Consider the following 24,430-nt stretch of genomic DNA (forward strand, 5'->3'; position numbering starts at 1 on the left):
CCAGTGGGCCGATGAATGGCAGATGGAGTTTAATTTAGATAAATGTGAGGTGATGCATTTTGGGAGATCGAATCGGGCCAGGACCTACTCCGTTAATGGTAGGGCGTTGGGGAGAGTTATATCACAAAGAGATCTAGGAGTACAGGTTCATAGCTCCTTGAAAGTGGAGTCACAGGTGGATAGGGTGGTGAAGAAGGCATTCGGCATGCTTGGTTTCATTGGTCAGAACATTGAATGCAGGAGTTGGGATGTCTTGTTGAAGTTGTACAGGACATTAGTAAGGACACACTTGGAATACTGTGTACAGTTCTGGTCACCCTATTATAGAAAGGATATTATTAAACTAGAAAGAGTGCAGAAAAGATTTACTAGGATGCTACCGGGACTTGATGGTTTGACTTATAGGGAGAGGTTAGATCGACTGGGACTTTTTTCCCTGGAGAGTAGGAGGTTAAGGGGTGATCTTATAGAAGTCTATAAAATAATGAGGGGCATAGATAAGATAGATAGTCAAAATATTTTCCCAAAGGTAGGGGAGTCTATAACGAGGGGACATAGATTTAAGGTGAGAGGGGAGAGATACAAAAGGGTCCAGAGGGGCATTTTTTTCACTCAAAGGGTGGTGAGTGTCTGGAACGAGCTGCCAGAGGCAGTAGTAGAGGCGGGTAAAATTTTGTCTTTTAAAAAGCATTTGGACAGTTACATGAGTAAGATGGGTATCGAGTGATATCGACCAAGTGCTGGCAAATGGGACCAGCTTCGTGGTATGAACTGGGCGACATGGACATGTTGGGCCGAAGGGCCTGTTTCCATGTTGTAACTTCTATGATATGATTCTATGATTTTAAAATACGAAAACCATAATTTTATTTTATATAATGAGGAGACCAGGCCGGAGCTGAAGTAAACAGTGGAGTTTTATTAACACAGCATATGGAAAACAATTTACATTGATATCGCGCCTTTATAGTGGTGAAACTTCCCAAGGTACTTAACGGGAGCATTTCGACAAAATTTGACATTGAGCCACGTAAGGAAATATTAGGACAGGTGGGAAAACACTTGATCAAAGAAGTAGATTACAAGGAGGCGAGAGAGGTTGAGAGATGGAAAGGTTCAGGGAGGGAATTCAAGAGCATAGGGCCTCGGCAGCTGAAGGCACGGCACACAGGAACAAGTTCCAGATTCTCACTCGTCAAAGGGAGAGGCACTCAGGAGCACTGAGTCCAAATATCAGAATCTTACTGCAGTCCAGACTGAGCCCCCAAGCTGGGACCTTCCAGTCTGTACATTGACCCAGTATCCCACTGCAGCTCCGACTGAGCCACACCCTGGGCCCTTCCTGTCTGTAAATTCACTCAGTGACTCACCGCAGCCCAGACGGAGCACCACCCTGGGCCCTTCCTGTCGGGTACATTGACCCAGTGTCCCACTGCAGCCCAGAATGAGCCCCTCCTTGGGCCCTTCCTGTCTGTACATTGACCCAGTGTCCCACTGCAGCCCAGACAGAGCCCCACCCTGGGTCCTTCCTGTCTGTACATTGACCCAGTGTCCCACTGCAACCCAGACTGAGCACCACCCTGGGCCCTTCCTGTCTGTACATTGACCCAGTGTCCCACTGCAGCCCAGACTGAGCCCCACCCTGGGCCCGTCCTAACTGTCCATTGACCCAGTGTCCCACTGCAGCCCAGACTGAGCTCCAACCTGGGCCCTTTCTGTCTGTACATTGACACAGTGTCCCACTGCAGCCCAGACTGAGCCCCACCCTGGGCCCTTCCTGTCTGTGCATTGACCCAGTGTCCCACTGCAGCCCAGAGTGAGCCCCACCCTGGGCCCTTCCTGTCTGTACATTGACCCAGTGTCCCACTGCATCCCAGACTGAGCACCAACCTGGGCCCTTGCTGTCTGTACATTGACCCAGTGTCCCACTGCAGCCCAGACTGAGCCCCAACCTGGGCCCTTCCTGTCTGTCCATTGACCCAGTGTCCCACTGCAGCCCAGACTGAGCCCCACCCTGGGCCCTTCCTGTCTGTACATTGACCCAGTGTCCCACTGCAGCCCAGACTGAGCCCCACCCTGGGCCCTTCCTGTCTGTACATTGACCCAGTGTCCCACTGCAGCCCAGACTGAGCCCCACCCTGGGCCCTTCCTGTCTGTACATTGACCCAGTGCCCCATTGGGGACCATCCAGCCCCGGATATCCTGCAGAATCATCACTGTGGGACCGGGTGACTGAGTCTCGTGACCCTGTCGCTGGGCCTCTGACGTCACAATGGGAGACGACGCTCGCTCAGCTCGAGCTGGAAACCGTTAAAGGGCCGTTCGGATTTCAACCTGGAGCGCGGCCGGTTAAAGGGGAGGGACAGAGAATCGGCCAAAAACGTTCACATAATGAGACCAGGAATGGTTATAAATTGAAATGTTCATATAATGAGACCAGGAATGGTTATAAATTGACATGTTCATATCATGAGACCAGGAATGGTTATAAATTGAAATGTTCATATAATGAGACCAGGAATGGTTATAAATTGAAATGTTCATATAATGAGACCAGGAATGGTTATAAATTGAAATGTTCATATCATGAGACCAGGAATGGTTATAAATTGAAATGTTCATATAATGAGACCAGGAATGGTTATTAATTGAAATGTTCATATAATGAGACCAGGAATGGTTATTAATTGAAATGTTCATATAATGAGACCAGGAATGGTTATAAATTGAAATGTTCATATAATGAGACCAGGAATGGTTATAAATTGAAATGTTCATATAATGAGACCAGGAATGGTTATTAATTGAAATGTTCATATAATGAGACCAGGAATGGTTATAAATTGAAATGTTCATATAATGAGACCAGGAATGGTTATAAATTGAAATGTTCATATAATGAGACCAGGAATGGTTATAAATTGAAATGTTCATATAATGAGACCAGGAATGGTTATAAATTGAAATGTTCATATAATGAGACCAGGAATGGTTATTAATTGAAATGTTCATATAATGAGACCAGGAATGGTTATAAATTGAAATGTTCATATAATGAGACCAGGAATGGTTATTAATTGAAATGTTCATATAATGAGACCAGGAATGGTTATTAATTGAAATGTTCATATAATGAGACCAGGAATGGTTATAAATTGAAATGTTCATATAATGAGACCAGGAATGGTTACAAATTGAAATGTTCACATAATGAGACCAGGAATGGTTACAAATTGAAATGTTCACACTCCCACACTCAGTCCGGGTCTGGATTCCCGCAGTGACTCCAGGTGTCTCTTTCCGTTTAAACTGAATTGATTCCCCCACAGCCTGAAACAGATTAAAGATTAAACAGGAAATAAACAGATTGAACAACAGTGTAAATAACAGGGAGACTGGGGTTAATATTTCAATAATAATTACAGACAAATATTACCCATAAAAGGGACTGAATCCCATTGATATTTTATTTATTACATTAAACATTAACACAAACACTCACCAGATCCGCTCCAGACTCCTGCAGGTCAGTATGAGGGAGCGGAGAGCGGGGACAGATCGGTCTGTGAAGGAGTTTGATCCCAGGGACAGACCCGTCAGTGACCGGTTTGTACTGAGAGCGGAGGAGAGATCATCGGTACAAGAATCTGTGAGACCGACATCATTCAGACTGTGGATCAGAGAGAGAGAGAAATAACAGGGATCAGGGTAAATTCCCAGTATTTATCTGTATTATTCTAACTTGTACTGACATTAATATAACGTGTTCAGCATCCAGTTATTATAAACACAATCTCACACAGTCTGATACTTACTGCAGTTCCTGTATTTTACAGTCCGGGTTCCTCAGAGCCGCAGACAGTAGTTTCACTCCTGAATCTCCCAGTTTATTGCCACCCAGGTCCAGAACCGTCAGTGACCGGTTTGTACTGAGAGCGGAGGAGAGATCCTCGGTACAAGAAGCTGTGAGATCGTTATCCCATAACCTGGAGATCAGAGAGAGAGAGAGAGAGAGACGAGCAGAGGTAACAGGAATCAGAGTAAATTCCCAGTATTTATTTGTATTATTATTATTTATACTGACATTAATGTACCGTGTTCGGCATCCAGTTATTATAAACACAATCTCACACAGTCTGAAACTTACTGCAGTTTCTGTATTTTACAGTCCGGGTTCCTCAGAGCCTCAGACAGTAGTTTCACTCCTGAATCTCCCAGTTTATTAATACCCAGGTTCAGAACCGTCAGTGACCGGTTTGCACTGAGAGCGGAGGAGAGATCCTCGGTACAAGAATCTGTGAGATCGTTAGCCCATAACCTGGAGATCAGAGAGAGAGAGAGAGAGACGAGCAGAGATAAGAGGAATCAGAGTAAATTCCCAGTATTTATTTGTATTATTATTACTTATGCTGACATTAATGTACAGTGTTCAGCATCCAGTTATTATAAACACAATCTCACACAGTCTGATACTTACCACAGTTCCTGTATTTTACAGTCCGGGTTCCTCAGAGCCGCAGACAGTAGTTTCACTCCTGAATCTCCCAGTTTATTTCTCCCCAGTCTAAACACAAACAGACAGAGAGTGAGAAACAAACTGAATCCAATTCCTGATCTGACTCAATTTTTCTCTGATATTACAGGAAACACTGAAAAATCTTCAGGAAATTAATAACCAGATTTCCCTGTCACTGACAATGAATCGCACTCTGTCCGACGCTCCATATATTCAGGGACTGTCAGTTAATGTATTTATTAAATAAACTGCTGTCTGTGTGAAGCCTTTAAATGTCCCTCAGTCCGGTCTCATTCCCTGATGATCAGAATTACCCTCCTGGATGTCAGTGACCGGTCCCGTCATGTTTGGGGAAACTTGTCTCATTTCTGCAGCTTCTTAAATCCCAGATTTTATGGGAATGTGGCGATTTTCCCTGAATTAAATGATAAAGCGGTGATTATCTGTACTTTATGCAGTATTATATTAATCTGTATAATATCTCGGGGTGAGTTATATTGTGAAACGGCACTTACGGCTGCTTTAAAATCCGTCCCCCAGGATTTAATGTAACAAGGTGAGTTTATTCTGTCCTGTTACAAGTTTTAAATGACCCTGTACTCCTAGTTTATAGGGGAGCGGAGTCTCTCACTTCATTCCCATTGAACTGGCTCTACATTTATCTCAGGTTTAACGGGCCCGACAGTTTATGCGGAATTTTCTGAAGTTCCCTCCCCGAGCGGGGCCTCACACACAGGGAGCAGATTATGGGAAATTCCCGGGTTCACTGCCCCCTGGTTAACCCAGGAGCCTCCCGCTGTATATGAGGCCCAACCGCTGGCCGGTGTGTGTCTATACTCCTGGACTAATACCCCACAACGCGTTAGATTTCACTCTTTTTACCTGCAGATTTTAACTCCCAAATCCCACTGAAGTGTCGGCCTGGATTAATGAGCGAGGGGCCTGAATCCACGACCTTCTGACTCAGATGCATGAGTGCTGCCAGCTGGGTGAAGAGATGGTGGATGTATTGGAGAGTGTGAAGGGCTGTGTCATTGATGAGTTCAGATAACGGACCGACGTCCTGCGGGGAAAGCTCAGCTCGCCCACTGGCGGTTGACTGCCCGAAAGCTGTGTTTTGCTCTTTGTTACTGAATGTTTGGTGTTTCTGCTTCCCTCTCCTACACACGTTGACAGTCCGGTGACTGTCACTAGCCCCCACACCTCGGTAAGAGGGTGGGATGCTCCGTCACACAGACTGCTGCAGTTAGAGTCGGTCTACGTGTAAGTAACAGTGAGAAGGAACCTCTTCAATGGACGTATCTCAGGCAGTGAGAAAAACAGCAATCAATATCATCTATTGCAATTAAATTATCAGACTCTTTCAGTGACCTGTATTTACTGATCCGATAAAGACTGTAAAATCCCCACTTGTTCACAAGGAACCATTTTGGATTCTCCAATCCTTAGGGAATTACTAATGGATCCTCGTATCATTTGTCATATTTGTGTTAAATCTTCTTCTCTCTGGTTTAACTGAACAGTTTGTTTCCCTTCATTACGGAGCAACAATACAATCCGTGACTGTTCTACAATTGGACTAACAGTTAGAGACAAATAAACAGTTACCTCAACACCTGGCATTTGTGCAGTGCGGGTCCCAGCCGCTGGAGTCCTTCACACTGAATGTAGCAGTTCTCCAGATCGAGGTGTTTTATTGTATCACAGAGTCCAATGACATGAGACAACACCGCACAGTCAATCGGTGTCAGTCGCAATGCTCGCCGTGAATCCAGGTGTCCAAATTTAAGTATGTCCACAGATCCCACTGTGACCCGAACAAGTATTTTATTCTGAGACTCAAACAGGTAGTGGAATGTGTTCAGGAGGTTCCTTTTACCAGTTTCACTCTCTATGTTTCCAATCTCTCCTTCAACCTTCTCCTTCACCCAGTCAATCACTCCGCAGATAGTTTGATGAAGAAATGGACCCAGAAACTCCACCAGGGGCCGAGCTGACTGTGAGGAGGAGAGACCAACAACAAAACGGAGAAATATCTCAAATCGTCCATCTTCCTTGCTGTGGGCTTCACTGAGGAGTTTCCGGATGTCCCCAGGATCTGGAGTCAGGAATTGTGCGAGTGCAGCTACAAACTCTTGGATGGTGAGGTGCGGGAATGTGTAAACCACACTCTGGGCAGAATCATCTCTCTCCAAAAGTTCCATCATGAACCCAGACAGGAACTGGGAAGGTTGCAGATTGTACTTGATCAAATCTCCATTTCTAAACACAATCTTCTTCTCAGAGACTCCAGTGAAGGCCATCTCACCGACCTTCAGTACCACATCACGGGGGGATTCAATCTCTCGGCCATGGTTTTTCAGAATGTTGTAAATATAGTAGGAATATAGTTGGGTGATGGTCCTGGGAACTCGCTGCTGTTTTCTGTCTCTTTGTGTGAAGAAGGGACCCAGTGACAGACCGAGGATCCAGCAGTAGGAAGGGTTGTAACACATGGTGTACAGGATCTCGTTCTCCTCCACATGTTTCAAAACAGCTGCTGCCACCGACTGATCTTCAAAAAACTTGTTGAAATATTCCTTCCGTTCTTCACCAACAAATCCCAGGATTTCAGCCCAGACTCTGATCTCAGCCTTTTTCAATAAATGTAATGCAGTGGGGCGGCTGGTCACCAGCACTGAACATCCCGGGAGCAGCTTGTGCTGTATTAAACTGTACACAATGTCAGACACTTCACACCAGTCTTCAGGATCTGTGCAGATGTAATCAGCCTCTGTATTGATCCGATTGTTATCAAAATCGATACTGTCCTTGAATTCATCTAAACCATCGAATATAAACAGTAATCTCTCTGGGTTCTTCCAGAGCTCTCCCAAAATATTCTGAAAGTAAGGATACAGATCCAGTATCAGATTCCTCAGGTTTATTCTACAGTTAATAGCGTTCAAATCCCGGAATTTAAAACTGAAAACAAATTGAAAGTGTGGGTATATTTTCCCAGTCGCCCAGTCATAAACAATCTTTTGTACCATTGTTGTTTTTCCAATCCCCGCGACTCCGCTCACTGCTGCTGAACTCCCAGATTTGGATTTTCTCCTGGTAAAACAGCTGTGGAACAATTGATCTGTTCGGATTTTTTCCAGTTCTCTCCGGAGATGTTTCTCTCTCCACTCTTCATGGTCTCGGCCTCTTGCCAGCAGTTCATGTTCTACAAGTGTCCGATCTCGAACAGTAGAAATGACCGTTAGTTCAGTGTATAGATTGACCAGCTGGAAAATCTTAACCTTCTCCCTTATTAGGATCGTGTTCACTATCAGTGTTTCAGTTTGGACCCGGAGTGTTTCCTTGTGTTTCTGTTGAACATCTTCAATTAGAACAGACAGAAAGTGGTTCTCAATGTTAGTTGTATTGATATAAAACCAAATTCTCAATATCACTTTACTATTCAGTAAAATGCTCCGAGATTGAATTCACAGCTTCAATAGAGGTGCGAGCAGGAAATTAAACTGAGTTACTGAAAACCTCGCTTGAAAGTGAATAATGGCTGAGAGAAGTTTCAAATCCTCACTTGCTTCCAATTTTTACTGAACATGGAGATTTCTATCAAGGTGATATTTTCCCTCTGATGATTAATACTATCAGCCCTGTCCTGTACCATGGACATCTCATTACAAATCCAAACGTGATTCTGGTATACGAAACTAGTGGCTCCAGTGGAATAATTTATGAAACCGTCAGTGGTGCTGACCTTTTGCGGAAATGGGAAATAGGTTATTGTGTGCATTGGGAGAGGGACAGACTGTGAATGAACAGATATTCCACTGTTATTGTATCAGACCTCGGGCAGGTTATCTGGGATATTGTGGGCACTGGGAGAGGGGCAGACTGTGAATGGACAGAAGTTCCACTGTTGTTGTATCAGACCTCGGGCAGGTTATCTGGGATATTGTGAGCACTGGGAGAGGGAGAGACTGTGAATGGACAGAAGTCCCACTGTTATTGTGTCAGAACTCGGGCAGGTTATCTGGGGCATTACGTACATTTCTGTATTCACCTGTTCACAGGTAACGATTACTGCCATTCTGAAGGTACAGAGGGGAATCAGAATGATGATGGAAGGTACTCGGACTTTAGGTTGAGGGAATGGTGAGAGGGTTTGGTGTATTTTGTTTGTGCAAGCGAATTTGGGATTGAAATGTTTCAATGGAATTCACACCATTATTAAGAACATAAGAAATAGAAGAAAGAGTAGACCATACGGCCTCTCGAACCTGTGCCACCATTCATTAATGTCATGGCTGATATATCTCAAATCCACATGCCCACCCTGTCCACTTATACATTGATTCCCTTCGTGTCCAAAAATCTATCGATCTGATTCTTGAATATACTCATCGGAAACAGGAAACAGGCTCACAATCAACAAAATAATGAATAATGGAGAAGGGAAGTCAGGGTAATTTTCTCACCCAAAGGGCCCGAGAGCCTGGGAAGGACACTAAAAGGGCAGTGTAAGTGGGGTCAAGAGATAATTGAACGTGTTTCTGTGGATGCACTGAGAGGAGGGGTAGGTGGGATCATATCTCTAACAGGGATAGGCTTATTTAGAAACAGGAAAAGGTCATTTGGTCCAATCATTCTTCTGTTATATTGTGTTTCAGAATTTGCGAACAATTTTTCAGTCGTTTTACACCTACATCGAATGTGTTTTTATAACAGTCCTGTCATATCACCGATTAGAATTAATAATACAACGACTGCCCACATCACTCAGTGTAATGTTAGAGCAGAAAACAGTCACAGTTCATTTCAACTGTTCTCCCAATAATTATACTCCTTTGTTTCATATTGGTCTGAATTTCCGATAATGCAGGTTTGAGAAATTACATTGGGTCTAAAAAGACCCGTTAGTTAAAGGACTTTTCTTTGAGTGGAATAAGATTCTCTCTTTCACTGCCATTCGGAAGCCAGCCCACAACTTCCGAATTACCCTGAACATTGTCTTTCCCTCACATTTCTGCACGGATTAATGATCTATTGTGTGAACATCTGTACATCTTCTCAGATCAGATCGAACACATTGACGTCTCGTTCTGTGCTGTGAAATGATAACATTTTTTAATATTTCGCATTTCTCCACCTCGTTCCCTACAGGAGATTGTGAGCAGATTTCTGGGGGCGCAGGTAAACCGTGACGTCTGGCTGAAAGCACTGTTCATTAATTGTGAGCCCAGAGCATCCTTGGGGCACATTGGTGTTGTGTATATGATTCACAGTGTATCAGGATCCTGCCAGGTGTGTATGGGGATTCACAATATATCCGGATCCTGCCAGGTGTGTATGGGGATTCACAGTGTAATGGATCCTGCCAGGTGTGTATGGGGATTCACAATATATCAGGATTCTGCCAGTTGTGTATGGGGATTCACAGTGTATCAGGATCCTGCCAGGTGTGTATGGGGATTCACAATATATCAGGATTCTGCCAGTTGTGTATGGGGATTCACAGTGTATCAGGATCCTGCCAGGTGTGTATGGGGATTCACAGTGTATTAGGATTCTGCCAAGTGTGTTCGAGGATTTAACAAGTGTTAGTGAACAGCAGCTGGATTATGTGAAATATTGCAACCTCCGCATATTTACAGGATATATAAAAAATCTTGTTAAGTGTAGCTTGAATCTGTGCAGAATAGTTGAGGATTGCTGACAAATCCAAACGACGTTCATTTCTGTTCCCTGCACCCTTTGAATTCCTGATTCCCAGATTCTGAATATTTCTGAACTGAAGTCTACAGTCAAACATTCTGATTCTCAGAAGTGAAATAACCAGTTTGAAATCCCCATTTCATCACTTACCTTTCAGCTGACTGGGTATTTCAGATAAACCTCGTCCGATGTTCATGTAAACAAATGGATCAGGACCTGTTTAAATCAATGAGCTTTCATGAAATCAGATCTGTGTAATATTAAAGTAAATTCTGCAGTGTTTCAATCTGAAATTGAATTCAGTGTGTGATTTTACCGTACCAAGTTCCTGTATCTCTTTCAGTATTTTGTCCAACTTTGGTACCACATGGTGCATTTTCACAAAGGATTCCCACATCACCCTTCGGGCCCGAGAGCCTTTCTCCATCACCAGATTTAGGACAAGTTTGGAACTGTCCGCCCTGTTTCCCTTCTCCACGAGATCAACGATTTTCTGTAAAGAATAATAATGAATATACTGGTCTCTCCTTTTCCCAGTCCCACTTAAACTGATTCCCTTTTGTTTTCAGTCCACACAAGAGTTATACCCGAACCGTTCCCCTGCCCTTTGTACAGACACCGACCGATCCACTGGGTATTTTCACCTCTTCGTATCAGTGTTTCAGATTCACTGTATTTTCAATTTGATCCATTTCTTTCCTATTTGGCCTGTTTCTCTTCTGTAACATTCTATGATTCTAAGATCTGACATCTTGTTAGTTCTGTGATGTTTAAATAATCCAAACTCATTCTGTGTCCCTCCCACTTACCCGATGTTCCTGCCCACTGAAATGCCTCTCGTATGTTAACAATGAGCTGACTCCGTCCACCACTTCTTCAATCGCCTGTTCTAGTCTGTCCCGGTAGAATTTCGTCAACTGGAACAGTTGGTAATCGTCGCACTTTGTCAGGAACTCAGTGATTGCAGCGTTCGGATCTGTGAACAAAAATGGAGAAAACTAAACACATTATCGACTTTCTATCCGTGCGGTTACATTTTCTCTAATAACAAACGGCTGAAGCCTCCTTTGAGCCACATTATCAAACACCTTCTGAAAACCCATATACACCGCATGTGCTACATCCCATCGATCTATATAGTCACCTCTCAAAAAAGCTGTATCAAATTTGCCAAATACGACTTGTCTGCCGCGAATCAGTTCCAGCCTCCCCTGATCATCCCCTGTATCTCTAAATGTTCACTAATTCGACCTGGAATTATAGATTCGAGGAGATTGCCCACAGCTGACGGAGACTGATTGGTCTCCAGTTACCCGTTGACCCTCTCTCCCTATTTTACCAGAGACATTACTTGGGCTCCTTCAGTCCACCTGGATATTTTTGATAACAATCGAAGATTGAGAAATTGTGGTCAGAGTCCCTCCTATCTCCTCTCTGACTTCCTTTAACAGCCTCGGGTGTGTTATCTCTGGGCCCAGTGATTTATCCACCTCGGCGATGTTCCTCAGATCCAAATCCTTCTCTACAGTTATCACTAACTATGGTCCCGCATTCGCCTCTAGTGCACCAACATTTTCTCTTCCATCATCATTTTTTAGAAACTAAAGAAATGTTTTGTATCACTCGAAAACTTCATCCACAACTAGTTTCCCCCAGTTCCCCCTCTATCTCACCTCCACTGATTGCTGGTCTGCAAAACCCACTGGGAATTGTGCTATTTCCCTTTCTTTTGCTTAAATGTGTACATATGGATTCTATCTTCACACAGCTCCCTGGAACATCCTTCTCACTCTTTTCCTCCAAGAGTCTCTTTAAAACTAACTCTTTGAACAAGCTTTTGGTTAGCAATCCTAATATCTCATTATTTGATTCGGTGTCAAATTGTGTTTGATAATCGCTCCTGTCACGCACCCTGGTCGTTTGACTATATTAAAGGCGCTATTAATGCAAGTTATTATTGTTCCAGATCTGTCATAGAACCTTTATTAATACTGGCGTCCAGAACTATTTTTCTCTCCCCTCAAAATGTTATAACCAAGAACATTTCGCTCTGAGCCCTGTGTAAAGTCAGGCCCTGTCTTAAAGATACTCGATCACATCTCTCATGACCCTAACTTTCCGAATCTGTTTGGAATGATTTGTGGATTCACAGACATAACACACAATCCGAACTCCGAATTTTTCGAATAATGTTCCGTTTTCGTTCCTTCGTTTTTTTAATATCAAGTGACTTTATCTCTCAATACTTCAAAATCAACTTCCTTTTTACCGACTAATAGCTTTTCATTATTTCATAAATCTTCCGTTCCTCCTTCAACAGTTTTATTAATTCCACTTTCCAGCCTCAGATCCGGACTATTCCAAACCTCCAGTCATATCAGCTGATGCCACCCTACTGCTCCATTCACCCAGTCTGTAAAACCATTGTTGGTCAGTTCAGACCATGACCGTACCTTCCCTTCTCCCTGAACTCACTCTCGTCCCCAAGACGGTGAACCCTTCACTCCTGCTCCATTCAAACAGTCTGTAAAACCATTGTTGGTCGGTTCAGACCGTGACCTTCCCTTCCCTTCTCCCTGAACTCACTCTAGTCCCCAAGACCGTGAACCCTTCCCTCCTGCACCATTCACCCAGTCTGTAAAACCATTGTTGGTCGGTTCAGAACGTGACCGTCCCTTCCCTTCTCCCTGAACTCATTCTGGTCCCCAAGACCGTTAACCCTTCCCTCCTGCTCCAGCCTTGCAGCCACACATTGACCTGCCTCATATTTCCCTCCTTAAGCGGCCCAGTGCAAATCAATCCGGAGATCACCATCTGGTGGCCTTGTTTTATATTCTTGAGCCTCAGTCTTAATATTCCCTCTGTAAACGTATCAGTGTTATTGGTTCTGACCATGGCAATTCTCTTCTCTCCTTTCCTTCCCAGAGATGGTCCCACCTGTTCCAGGATGTTCTTCCCCCTGGCATCAGGAAGGCAACTTACCATTCGGGACCTGGTCAGGGCTGCAGAAGAGACTGCCTGTTCCCTGACAATAGGATCTCCCACCACTATCACTGTACTGTTTCTGTGCCCCACCTGCCTCTCACCCCCGCCCCACTCGGGGTGTCCCCCTGCTCCCCGGTCTCTCACTGTTACTCAGGAAGACCATCGTCTGAGACACTGTCTCTATCTACCTTACAGTCCCCAACACCAGGTATCTATTGGACAGTTCGAGTACTCAGCAGATCCCTCCACCTGTGACTGCACTGTCCCTCTGGATGGTCACTCTCTTCCCTCTACCTACACAGTATCTGTGCTGTTACCTCTTCCTGTGTGAGCTGCAGGTTCTTGCTCGTGATCTGAACCGTTTGTCAGGACATAAAATCAATTTTGATGAATTTGCTGAACCTACCTGAGTCCATTCTCATTTTTTTTGAAGATGTGGGACATTCTCCCTTGTTTGGACCTTCAGCCATGGTGGTGACAGATGTTCCCAGATTCTGATGCTCTGTAATAAACATAATATTAATAGGAGGTTAGACAGAAATATTAATGAGAGTAGGAGAACGTTGCCTTTTCAAACATGTTACAAATTCCCTCCTCCCCCATCAGTGCCAGAGCCGTTAGCTCTGGGATCGATCATTTCCCGAGTGTTATGATCAACGCTCCACATCAGCTGTGACACAGACAGCTGCCCAGTGAAACCATTGAGTCCCGCTGATCTCCACAAACCAGTTGCCGTCGGCCGAGACTCTGCACTGGGAGCGCCCATTGGTCAGCTTTGCTCACACAATGCAGGCCAGAACCAGCCTTATTCCTGAGGTAATGAATATTCTGGAAGTAAAGATGGAGCAGGGTGAGCATTGATGATTTAAATGACTCTTTACTCGATTTTACATTCTGATGCTATTGTATTATTTTATTCATTATGTTTGTGATTTGTTGAGAATTGATATTAAATCCTGGTACTTCATGAATATATCTATCCACATACACAATATATATCTGGGTGTGATTCCACTGGTCTCTATGGTCAATGGGATTGTCTATGATTTCATAGAGATGTGTCCTGTTTGGTGCTTCTATTAGATTATATTTACCGCATCCCTCATGGTACCAGCACCTGACTAATGAGCACAGTAGCGGGTGAGGAGATTTACCACTGTTCTAATATTAACACTAATGAGCACTGTAGGAGGTGAGGAGATTTACCACTGTACTAATATTAACACTAATGAGCACTGTAGGAGGTGAGGAGATTTACCACTGTTCTAATATTAACACTAATGAGCACTGTAGGAGGTGAGGAGATTTACCACTGTTCCAATATTAACACTAATGAGCACTGTAGGAGGTGAGGAGATTTACCACTGTTCTAATATTAACACTAATGAGCACTGTAGGAGGTGAGGAGATTTACCACTGTTCTAATATTAACACTAATGAGCACTGTAGGAGGTGAGGAGATTTACCACTGTACTAATATTAACACTAATGAGCACTGTAGGAGGTGAGGAGATTTACCACTGTTCTAATATTAACACTAATGAGCACTGTAGGAGGTGAGGAGATTTACCACTGTTCTAATATTAACACTAATGAGCACTGTAGGAGGTGAGGAGATTTACCACTGTACTAATATTAACACTAATGAGCACTGTAGGAGGTGAGGAGATTTACCACTGTTCTAATATTAACACTAATGAGCACTGTAGGAGGTGAGGAGATTTACCACTGTTCTAATATTAACACTAATGAGCACCGTATGAGGTGAGGAGGTTTACCACGGTTCTAATAATAACGCTAATGTCTAATGTTATAAATCGTGTAACTTTAAACATTCAAATGAATCACAGTATTTATTGTGGAATGTCGCCTGGGGCCGTACAATGTCAATAAACACCATAAATATTCAATGGTAGATTTGACTGCTGTTATACAATTACCTGTGTGCGTGTCGCTGTGGTACGTGTATCTAACGAACTTGTATCCAATCAAACTACCATTCCGTGTCCTTTCCTTTCCCCACTGTGGAAATGTAAAAGTGATTATTTCTCGGATCAGTAATTTATCCAAACTATAGTTGAAGTTATTCTGCGGCATTAATTTCCAAATCATTTTATCACCAATTTATATTGAAATGACAATCATTTAATTCAACTGAAAATATGAAATCCAGAAATAGATTTACTGATGGGAAATAACATTATGTGAAACCCAGCATCCAGTTCAGAATTATAAGATGATTTATTTCGATAGTTGGATATGAAATATATTTGAATTCGGAAACACTCTATGGTACTACCTTAACATATCGATATTCCTGGGGCCATAAAGGTGGGTTCTTTCCGAGTTGGTGATGGAGGCGGGGAGACACTGTATATCTGCTGGGCTCTGCCTCAGACTGGAGTCACCTCTTAGATCAAAACTCTTTATTCTAAAACAGACACAAGATTCATTTGTGACTGTGTTTTGAGACAGAAATTGATCTCACTTCACATTTCATTGCGCGGCCTCATGCTCGATAATTGAACTCGGTGATCAGACTCTCCCAGTCTCATTCTCACCATCTGTGGACTGTCTACAGGATCAGTGTTTATCTGAGGAAATGGGACTTTCTCTTACTTATCTCCCCAGTCGATCCATGGAAGCTCTTTGAATCGGAAGGGTTCTCACTGGTTGCTGCTCTCACAATCCTGTGCTGATTCACCTGCTGTTGTTCCTCAGTCGACAATCCCTGTTTACTTCCAACTGTGGACTTTTCTCAATCACTCCGTCATTCACCAGGAGATCTAATTATGTCAGGGCAGAAAATGAGACCAATATTGAAGGTGTGAAATAGAATGTAATATACACTTTTCCTCTAATGTTTAATTATAATACAAGGAATTGAAACTTAAACAATTGAATAACAAATATTTGATTGAATGAACAAACTGTTTGATGAACTCTGTTCCCACATTCCATGTCTCTTTACCACCCCGACCACAATATGTGACCGTTTCATTCTCCAGCCCCAGTTAGAGGCAATTCCTTCTCCATGTCCCTCCTCTCTTTTTGGGATCATATTTGCTATTTTTGAATTAGTGGCCATTCCTTTACATTTTCTGGCTGAACTCCATCCAGGGAACAAACTTCCAGTTTCCAAGTGTATTTTAGTGACATCATCGACAAACAGGGATAGTTGACGGGACAATATCCTCAGCGATATGGTTCTACCCACAGAAGGCAGCTGTACTGCCCCAACACCGTGACTGGGAAGTGTGACTATTATAGTGAGTTCCCTTCACTGAATATTTACATTACACAACATAACATGGGACTGATTTATCACAGAAAGAAGAGATTTCCCTTGCTGTGAGTGTTACTGTTTAGTGTGGACACTCCGATCAGTACCTTTCAGCCAACGTCCCAGACTCTTCCATCACCATCCCTGGGTATGTCCTGTCCCACTGGCAGGAAAGACCCACCAGAGGTGGCAGTACAGTGATATACAGTCAGGAGGGAGTGGCCCTGGGAGCCCTCAACATTGACTCTGGACCCCATGAAATCTCATGGCATGAGGTCAAACATGGGCAAGTAAACCTCCTGCTGATTACCAACTACCGCCCTTCCTCAACTGATGAATCAGTCCTCCTCCATGTTGAACAGCACTTGGAGGAAGCACTGAGGATAGCAAGGGCACAGAATATACTCTGGGTGGGGGACTTCAATGTCCATCACCAAGAGTGGCTCGGGAGCACTACTACTGACCGAGCTGGCCGAGTCCTTTTTTTTTTATTCGTTCACGGGATGTGGGCGTCGCTGGCAAGGCCGGCATTTATTGCCCATCCCTAATTGCCCTTGAGAAGGTGGTGGTGAGCGGCCTTCTTGAACCGCTGCAGTCCGTGTGGTGACGGTTCTCCCACAGTGCTGTTAGGAAGGGAGTTCCAGGATTTTGACCCAGCGACAATGAAGGAACGGCGATATATTTCCAAGTCGGGACGGTGTGTGACTTGGAGGGGAACGTGCAGGTGGTGTTGTTCCCATGTGCCTGCTGCCCTTGTCCTTCTAGGTGGTAGAGGTCGCGGGTTTGGGAGGTGCTGTCGAAGAAGCCTTGGCGAGTTGCTGCAGTGCATCCTGTGGATGGTGCACACTGCAGCCACAGTGCGCCGGTGGTGAAGGGAGTGAATGTTTAGGGTGGTGGATGGGGTACCAATCAAGCGGGCTGCTTTATCTTGGATGGTGTCGAGCTTCTTGAGTGTTGTTGGAGCTGCAGTCATCCAGGCAAGTGGAGAGTATTCCATCACACTCCTGACTTGTGCCTTGTAGATGGTGGAAAGGCTTTGGGGAGTCAGGAGGTGAGTCACTCGCCGCAGAATACCCAGCCTCTGACCTGCTCTCATAGCCACAGTATTTATATGGCTGGTCCAGTTAAGTTTCTGGTCAATGGTGACCCCCAGGATGTTGATGGTGGGGGATTCGGCGATGGTGATGACGTTGAATGTCAAGGGGAGGTGGTTAGACTCTCTCTTGTTGGAGATGGTCATTGCCTGGCACTTATCTGGCGCGAATGTTACTTGCCACTTATCAGCCCAAGCCTGGATGTTGTCCAGGTCTTGCTGCATGCGGGCTCGGACTGCTTCATTATCTGAGGGGTTGCGAATGGAACTGAACACTGTGCAGTCATCAGCGAACATCCCCATTTCTGACCTTATGATGGAGGGAAGGTCATTGATGAAGCACCTGAAGATGGTTGGGCCTAGGACACTGCCCTGAGGAACTCCTGCAGCAATGTCCTGGGGCTGAGATGCTTGGCCTCCAACAACCACTACCATCTTCCTTTGTGCTAGGTATGACTCCAGCCACTGGAGAGTTTTCCCCCTGATTCCCATTGACTTCAATTTTACTAGGGCTCCTTGGTGCCACACTCGGTCAAATGCTGCCTTGATGTCAAGGGCAGTCACTCTCACCTCACCTCTGGAATTCAGCTCTTTTGTCCATGTTTGGACCAAGGCTGTAATGAGGTCTGGGGCCGAGTGGTCCTGGCGGAACCCAAACTGAGCATCGGTGAGCAGGTTATTGGTGAGTAAGTGCCGCTTGATAGCACTGTCGACGACACCTTCCATCAATTTGCGGATGATTGAGAGTAGACTGATGGGGCGGTAATTGGCCGGATTGGATTTGTCCTGCTTTTTGTGGACAGGACATACCTGGGCAATTTTCCACATTGTCGGGTGGATGCCAGTGTTGTAGCTGTACTGGAACAGCTTGGATAGAGGCGCAGCTAGTTCTGGAGCACAAGTCTTCAGCACTACAGCTGGGATGTTGTCGGGGCCCATAGCCTTTGCTGTATCCAGTGCACTCAGCCGTTTCTTGATATCACGTGGAGTGAATCGAATTGGCCGAAGACTGGCTTCCGTGATGGTGGGGATATCGGGAGGAGGCTGAGATGGATTATCCACTCGGCACTTCTGGCTGAAGATGGTTGCAAATGCTTCAGCCTTGTCTTTTGCACTCACGTGCTGGACTCCGCCATCATTGAGAATGGGGATGTTTGCAGAGCCTCCTCCTCCCGTTAGTTATTTAATTGTCCACCACCATTCACGACTGGATGTGGCAGGACTGCAGAGCTTTGATCTGATCCGTTGGTTGTGGAATCGCTTAGTTCTGTCCATAGCATGTTGCTTCCGCTGTTTAGCATGCATGTAGTCCTGAGTTGTAGCTTCACCAGGTTGACACCTCATTTTTAGGTACGCCTGGTGCTGCTCCTGGCATGCTCTTCTACACTCCTCATTGAACCAGGGTTGATCCCCTGGCTTGTTGGTAATGGTCGAGTGAGGAATATGCCGGGCCATGAGGTTACAGATTGTGCTGGAATACAATTCTGCTGCTGCTGATGGCCCACAGCGCCTCATGGATGCCCAGTTTTGAGCTGCTAGATCTGTTCTGAATCTATCCCATTCAGCACGGTGGTAGTGCCACACAACACGTTGGATGGTGTCCTCAGTGCGAAGACGGGATTTCATCTCCACGAGGACTGTGCGGTGGTCACTCCTACCAATACTGTCATGGACAGATGCATTTGCGACAGGTAGATTGGTGAGGACGAGGTCAAGTAAGTTTTTCCCTCGTGTTGGTTCGCTCACCACCTGCCGCAGGCCCAGTCTAGCAGCTATGTCCTTCAGGACTCGGCCAGCTCGGTCAGTAGTGGTGCTACCGAGCCACTCTTGGTGATGAACATTGAAGTCCCCCACCCAGAGTACATTTTGTGCCCTTGCTACCCTCAGTGCTTCCTCCAAGTGGTGTTCAATATGGAGGAGGACTGATTCATCAGCTGAGGGAGGACGGTAGGTGGTAATCAGCAGGAGGTTTCCTTGCCCATGTCCTGAAGGACATAGCTGCCTGACTGGGCCTGCGGCAGGTGGTAAGCGAACCAACACGAGGGAAAAACTTACTTGACCTCGTCCTCACCAATCTACCTGTCGCAAATGCATCTGTCCATGACAGTATTGGTAGGAGTGACCACCGCACAGTCCTCGTGGAGACGAAGTCCTGTCTTCGCACTGAGGACACCATCCAACGTGTTGTGTGGCACGACCACCGTGCTAAATGGGATAGATTCAGAACAGATCTAGCAGCTCAAAACTGTGCATCCATGAGGCACTGTGGGCCATCAGCAGCAGCAGAATTGTATTCCAGCACAATCTGAAATCTCATGGCCCTGCATATTCCTCACTCTACCATTATCAACAAGCTAGGGGATCAACCCTGGTTCAATGAGGAGTGTAGAAGAGCATGCCAGGAGCAGCACCAGGCGTGCCTAAAAATGACGTGCCAACCTGGTGAAGCAAAAACTCAGGATTACATTCATGCGAAACAGCGGAAGCAACATTCTATAGACAGAGCTAAGCGATTCCACAAACAACGGATCAGATCAAAGCTCTGCAGTTCTGCCACATCCTGTCGTGAATGGTTGTGGGCAATTGAACAACTAACGAGAGGAGGAGGCTCTGCAAACATCCCCATCCTCAATGATGGCAGAGTCCAGCACGTGAGTGCAAAAGACAAGGCTAAAGCGTTTGCAACCATCTTCAGCCAGAAGTGCCGAGTGGATGATCCATCTCGGCCTCCTCCCGATATCCCCACCATCACAGAAGCCAGTCTTCAGCCAATTCGATTCACTCCACGTGACATCAACAAACAGCTGAGTGCACTGGATGCAGCAAAGGCTATGAGCCCCGACAACATCCCGGCTGTAGTGCTGAAGACTTGTGCTCCAGAACTAGCTGCGCCTCTAGCCAAGCTGCTCCAGTACAGCTACAACACTGGCATCTACCCGACAATGTGGAAAATTGCCCAGGTATGTCCTGGAGTTCCTCAGGGCAGTGTCCTAGGCCCAACCATCTTCAGCTGCTTCATCAATGACCTTCCCTCCATCATAAGGTCCGAAATGTGGATGTTCGCTGATGATTGCACAGTGTTCAGTTCCATTCGCAATCCTTCAGATAATGAAGCAGTCCGAGCCCGCATGCAGCAAGACCTGGACAACATCCAGCCTTGGGCTGATAAGTGGCAAGTAACATTCGCGGCAGACAAGTGCCAGGCAATGACCATCTCCAACAAGAGAGAATCTAACCACCTCCCCTTCACATTCAACGGCATTTCCATCGCCGAATCCCCCACCATCAACATCCTGGGGATCACCATTGACCAGAAACTTAATGGATCAGCCATATAAATACTGTGGCTACAAGAGCAGGTCAGAGGCTGGGTCTTCTGCGGCGAGTGACTCACCTCCTGACTCCCCAAAGCCTTTCCACCATCTACAAGGCACAAGTCAGGAGTGTGATGGAATACTCTCCACTTGCCTGGATGACTGCAGCTCCAACAACACTCAAGAAGCTCGACACCATCCAGGACAAAGCAGCCCGCTTGATTGGCACCCCATCCACCACCCGAAACATTCACTCCCTTCACCACAGGCGCACAGTGGCTGCAGTGTGTACCATCCACAGGCTGCAATGCAGCAACTCGCCAAGGCTTCTTCGACAGCACCTCCCAAACACGCGACCTCTACCACCTAGAAGGACAAAAACAGCAGGTACATGGGAACAACACCACCTGCACGTTCCCCTCCAAGCCACACACCATCCCGACTTGGAAATATATCGCCGTTCCTTCATCATCGCTGGGTCAAAATCCTGGAACTCCCTTCCTAACAGCACTGTGGGAGAACCTTCACCACACGGACTGCAGTGGTTCAAGAGGGCGGCTCACCACCACCTTCTCAAGGGCAATTAGGGATGGGCAATAAATGCCGGCCTCGTCAGCGACGCCCACATCCGATGAACGAATAAAATAAAAGTCCTGTTAACTGCTGTGGACTCTGTTTCGAACCGTTTTGAATTGACAGTTCCTGACTCAGAGGCTGGATGTGTCTCCAGTTAGCTGCAAATTTTAAAGTTCTGGCATGTGGGGATGGGGAAAGAACGTTTGTAACTACAAGTGCGACCTTTCAATAAGAATATTTAACCATCAAATATGTATTAACTGCAATAACAACACCTCAGTGTGGGAATGTGGAGGGAAGGTTGAAGATGTTTTAGAGAACAAGAGAAAATAGAAGCTGTCAGCAATTAACTTGTTTCCATTTTGCTCTAAATGGTCAGTAATGTACACAACTGGACGATAGATTACAACTCATTCTCATGCCTGTCATAAAATATCTCTGATTAGAGTGAATCAGGATCAGGAACTGAATGATTGAAGTGGAATGTGTAAACAAATATGGCCCACTCTTAGTTTTAAGATAAATCAAATCACTGTCTCCAAAAATATCAATTGTTGATGGGGAATTGGAGTTGAAAGATTTATCGGGGACACTCTCCAAACACAATGGATATGTTCGGAGGGCTCACATTTTGGGGAGGTCACTATGTCACCACAGGATGGCAGTGTACAGTGTATAGCACAAGGTGGTGGGGAAGGCATTGTGTCACCACAGGATGGCATTGTACCGTTTCCGACACTATGGGGCGGGGAGGGCACTGTGTCAGCACAGGATGACAGTGTACTTTGTCCGACACAAGGGGTAGGGAGTGCACTGTTTCATCACAGAATGACAATATACTGTGTCTGTTTATGTGAGGGAGCAAGTCGCAGAGTGCATCAGTGAGAGACTGAGTGAGTGTGTTTGCAAGGGAGAAAAAGAGAGAGAGAGAGAGAGAGACAGAGTGCGTCTATATACCTGAATGATTCTGAGCAAGTGTCTGTATATGTGATGGAGGGAGACACACAGTGTATCAGTGAGGGACTGACTGGGTGTGTGTGCGAGATGCAGAGAGATGGAAAGAATGTCTCTCTATATCAGAGTGACTCTGAGTGAGTGTGTGTGAGAGAGAGGGAAAAATATGATGCCTCTGCATATCAGCGAGTGACTCTGAGTATCTGTATGTATTTTGTGTGTTGGGGAGGAGCGGCAGGATGATCAAATCTAACCTGTAACCATAGAGAACTTCTAAAATTCTACACAGACCGGCATTTAACAAGTTAAATTGCCAGAAAACACATGTCCATATCACGCGTTCAATCAGACACAGCAAGTGGTGTCAAAGTGCAGAAACCTCTCACTCATATCGATAAAAAGTTGGAGGAACTGAGTTCCCACAAACTGGAACCGTTCGCTTCTGTCTCTGCAAGATTCAGCATGTTGCTTTTACTTTGTGTCACTCAGGGGCACAAATGTTGAGATCCACTCAGTTCCCCCTTCAGTTTGATTTTTTTTTACCAGAAGGTTTATTCAATCCCACTGTGCTTTGAATAAAGTAGCTCTGGGTTTCAATTCGACCCGAACATTCACCTGAGAATAATGCGGTCACCCGCATTTGGTGTTGATTAATTCTCTGCATAAGGTTTTATCTTTAATTCTGATCACCATCTGGTATCCACCCAGAAACTTGTGTGTGACGAGATCTGCACTTATTGCAGACATGTGTTTCCTTCTATATAATACTGGACTCTTTCTCCTATCCATCACTTTCACACTCTCCTTAACCTTTCCTTAGCTTTAATTCACCCTCCCCCCACTTCCCCACTCACAGACCTTCTCAGTCACTTACCCAATTCATCCATTGAAAAGACTGAAGCGACATGAGATCCGGTCCGCACGGCTCCTGTCCCCAGTGAAGACTCTGATACTCGGGGATCCGGCTGATCTCCCCGCCTTGCTCTCCCTGTCCCCAGTGAAGACTCTGATACTCGGGGATTCGGCTGATCTCCCCGCCTTGCTCTCCCTGTCCCCAGTGAAGACTCTGATACTCGGGGATTCGGATGATCTCCCCGCCTTGCTCTCCCTGTCCCCAGTCAGGACTCTGATCGTCGGGGATTCGGCTGATCTCCCCGCCTTGCTCTCCCTGTCCCCAGACAGGACTCTGATACTCGGGGATTCCGCTGATCTTCCCGCCTTGCTCTCCCTGTCCCCAGTGAAGACTCTGATACTCGGGGATTCGGCTGATCTCCCCGCCTTGCTCTCCCTGTCCCCAGTGAAGACTCTGATACTCGGGGATTCGGCTGATCTCCCCGCCTTGCTCTCCCTGTCCCCAGTGAAGACTCTGATACTCGGGGATTCGGCTGATCTTCACGTCTTCCTCTCCCTGTCCCCAGACAGGACTCTGATACTCGGGGATTCGACTGATCTTCACGTCTTCCTCTCTCTTGCCCCAGTAAGGACTCTGATATTCGGGGATTCAGCTGATCTTCCCGCCATTCTCTCTCTGTCCCCAGTGAAGACACCGGTACTCGGGGATTCGGCTGTCAACTTCCCGCCTTCCTCTCCGCTCGACACAATCTAGGTGGTGCCCTCCAGGAAGTGTCATCACACATCAACCTCGCTGCCTCCTCTTCCGCTAAATGTTACTGACATATAAAGATCGTGTGGGGCGTTACCCGAAACCTCACGTCTCCTTTACTCTTCCTACCAGCTGATTCACGTGGGTTTGATGCGGGTTCAGTTTTCTATTAAGTGCTCAAATTATGTAAATGCTTCGATTTACAATCCCCCCATTGATTTTAATCAAACAGCACAGATGGAGGCTATTCGGCCCCTGCTATCTGTGCCGGTTCTTTGAAAGAGTTATCCATTGAGTCCCACTCCCCTGCACTTTCCCTATGGCCCTGCAAACTTTCGGGGTGAAATATACCAGTTTAGTGACGGGTATCAGGTATTATCATACCCAGTGTTTTCTCAAC

General features: G+C 45.7%; 1 protein-coding gene across 1 annotated transcript; it reads right to left on the bottom strand.

The window, feature by feature from the left end:
• Positions 1 to 3,102: 3,102 nt before the first annotated feature.
• Positions 3,103 to 24,036, bottom strand: LOC137314011 (NACHT, LRR and PYD domains-containing protein 3-like). The gene is made up of 14 exons (XM_067979697.1): positions 23,302 to 24,036; positions 15,827 to 15,993; positions 15,507 to 15,638; positions 15,148 to 15,229; positions 13,614 to 13,709; positions 11,032 to 11,198; positions 10,544 to 10,715; positions 10,373 to 10,438; positions 6,125 to 7,880; positions 4,478 to 4,564; positions 4,148 to 4,318; positions 3,816 to 3,986; positions 3,503 to 3,670; positions 3,103 to 3,330 (listed from the first exon to the last, which is right to left on the bottom strand). Exons 5-14 carry the CDS (start codon positions 13,675 to 13,677, stop codon positions 3,243 to 3,245), a joined length of 2,910 nt encoding a protein of 969 aa, XP_067835798.1. The 5' UTR covers positions 13,678 to 13,709; positions 15,148 to 15,229; positions 15,507 to 15,638; positions 15,827 to 15,993; positions 23,302 to 24,036; the 3' UTR covers positions 3,103 to 3,242.
• Positions 24,037 to 24,430: the final 394 nt, after the last annotated feature.

The sequence above is a fragment of the Heptranchias perlo genome, unplaced genomic scaffold, assembly GCF_035084215.1.
Source record: "Heptranchias perlo isolate sHepPer1 unplaced genomic scaffold, sHepPer1.hap1 HAP1_SCAFFOLD_50, whole genome shotgun sequence".
In the NCBI taxonomy this organism is placed as follows: domain Eukaryota; kingdom Metazoa; phylum Chordata; class Chondrichthyes; order Hexanchiformes; family Hexanchidae; genus Heptranchias; species Heptranchias perlo.

Coding starts and splice junctions, on each gene's coding strand:
- LOC137314011 (XM_067979697.1), bottom strand. CDS start 13,677: ATGGCTGAAGGTCCAAACAAGGGAGAATGTCCCACATCTTCAAAAAAA. Junction 7,881..10,372: donor AATACCCAGTCAGCTGAAAG/GTAAGTGATGAA, acceptor TTCTAATTGAAG/ATGTTCAACAGAAACACAAG. Junction 3,331..3,502: donor AGGAGTCTGGAGCGGATCTG/GTGAGTGTTTGT, acceptor AATCTGTTTCAG/GCTGTGGGGGAATCAATTCA.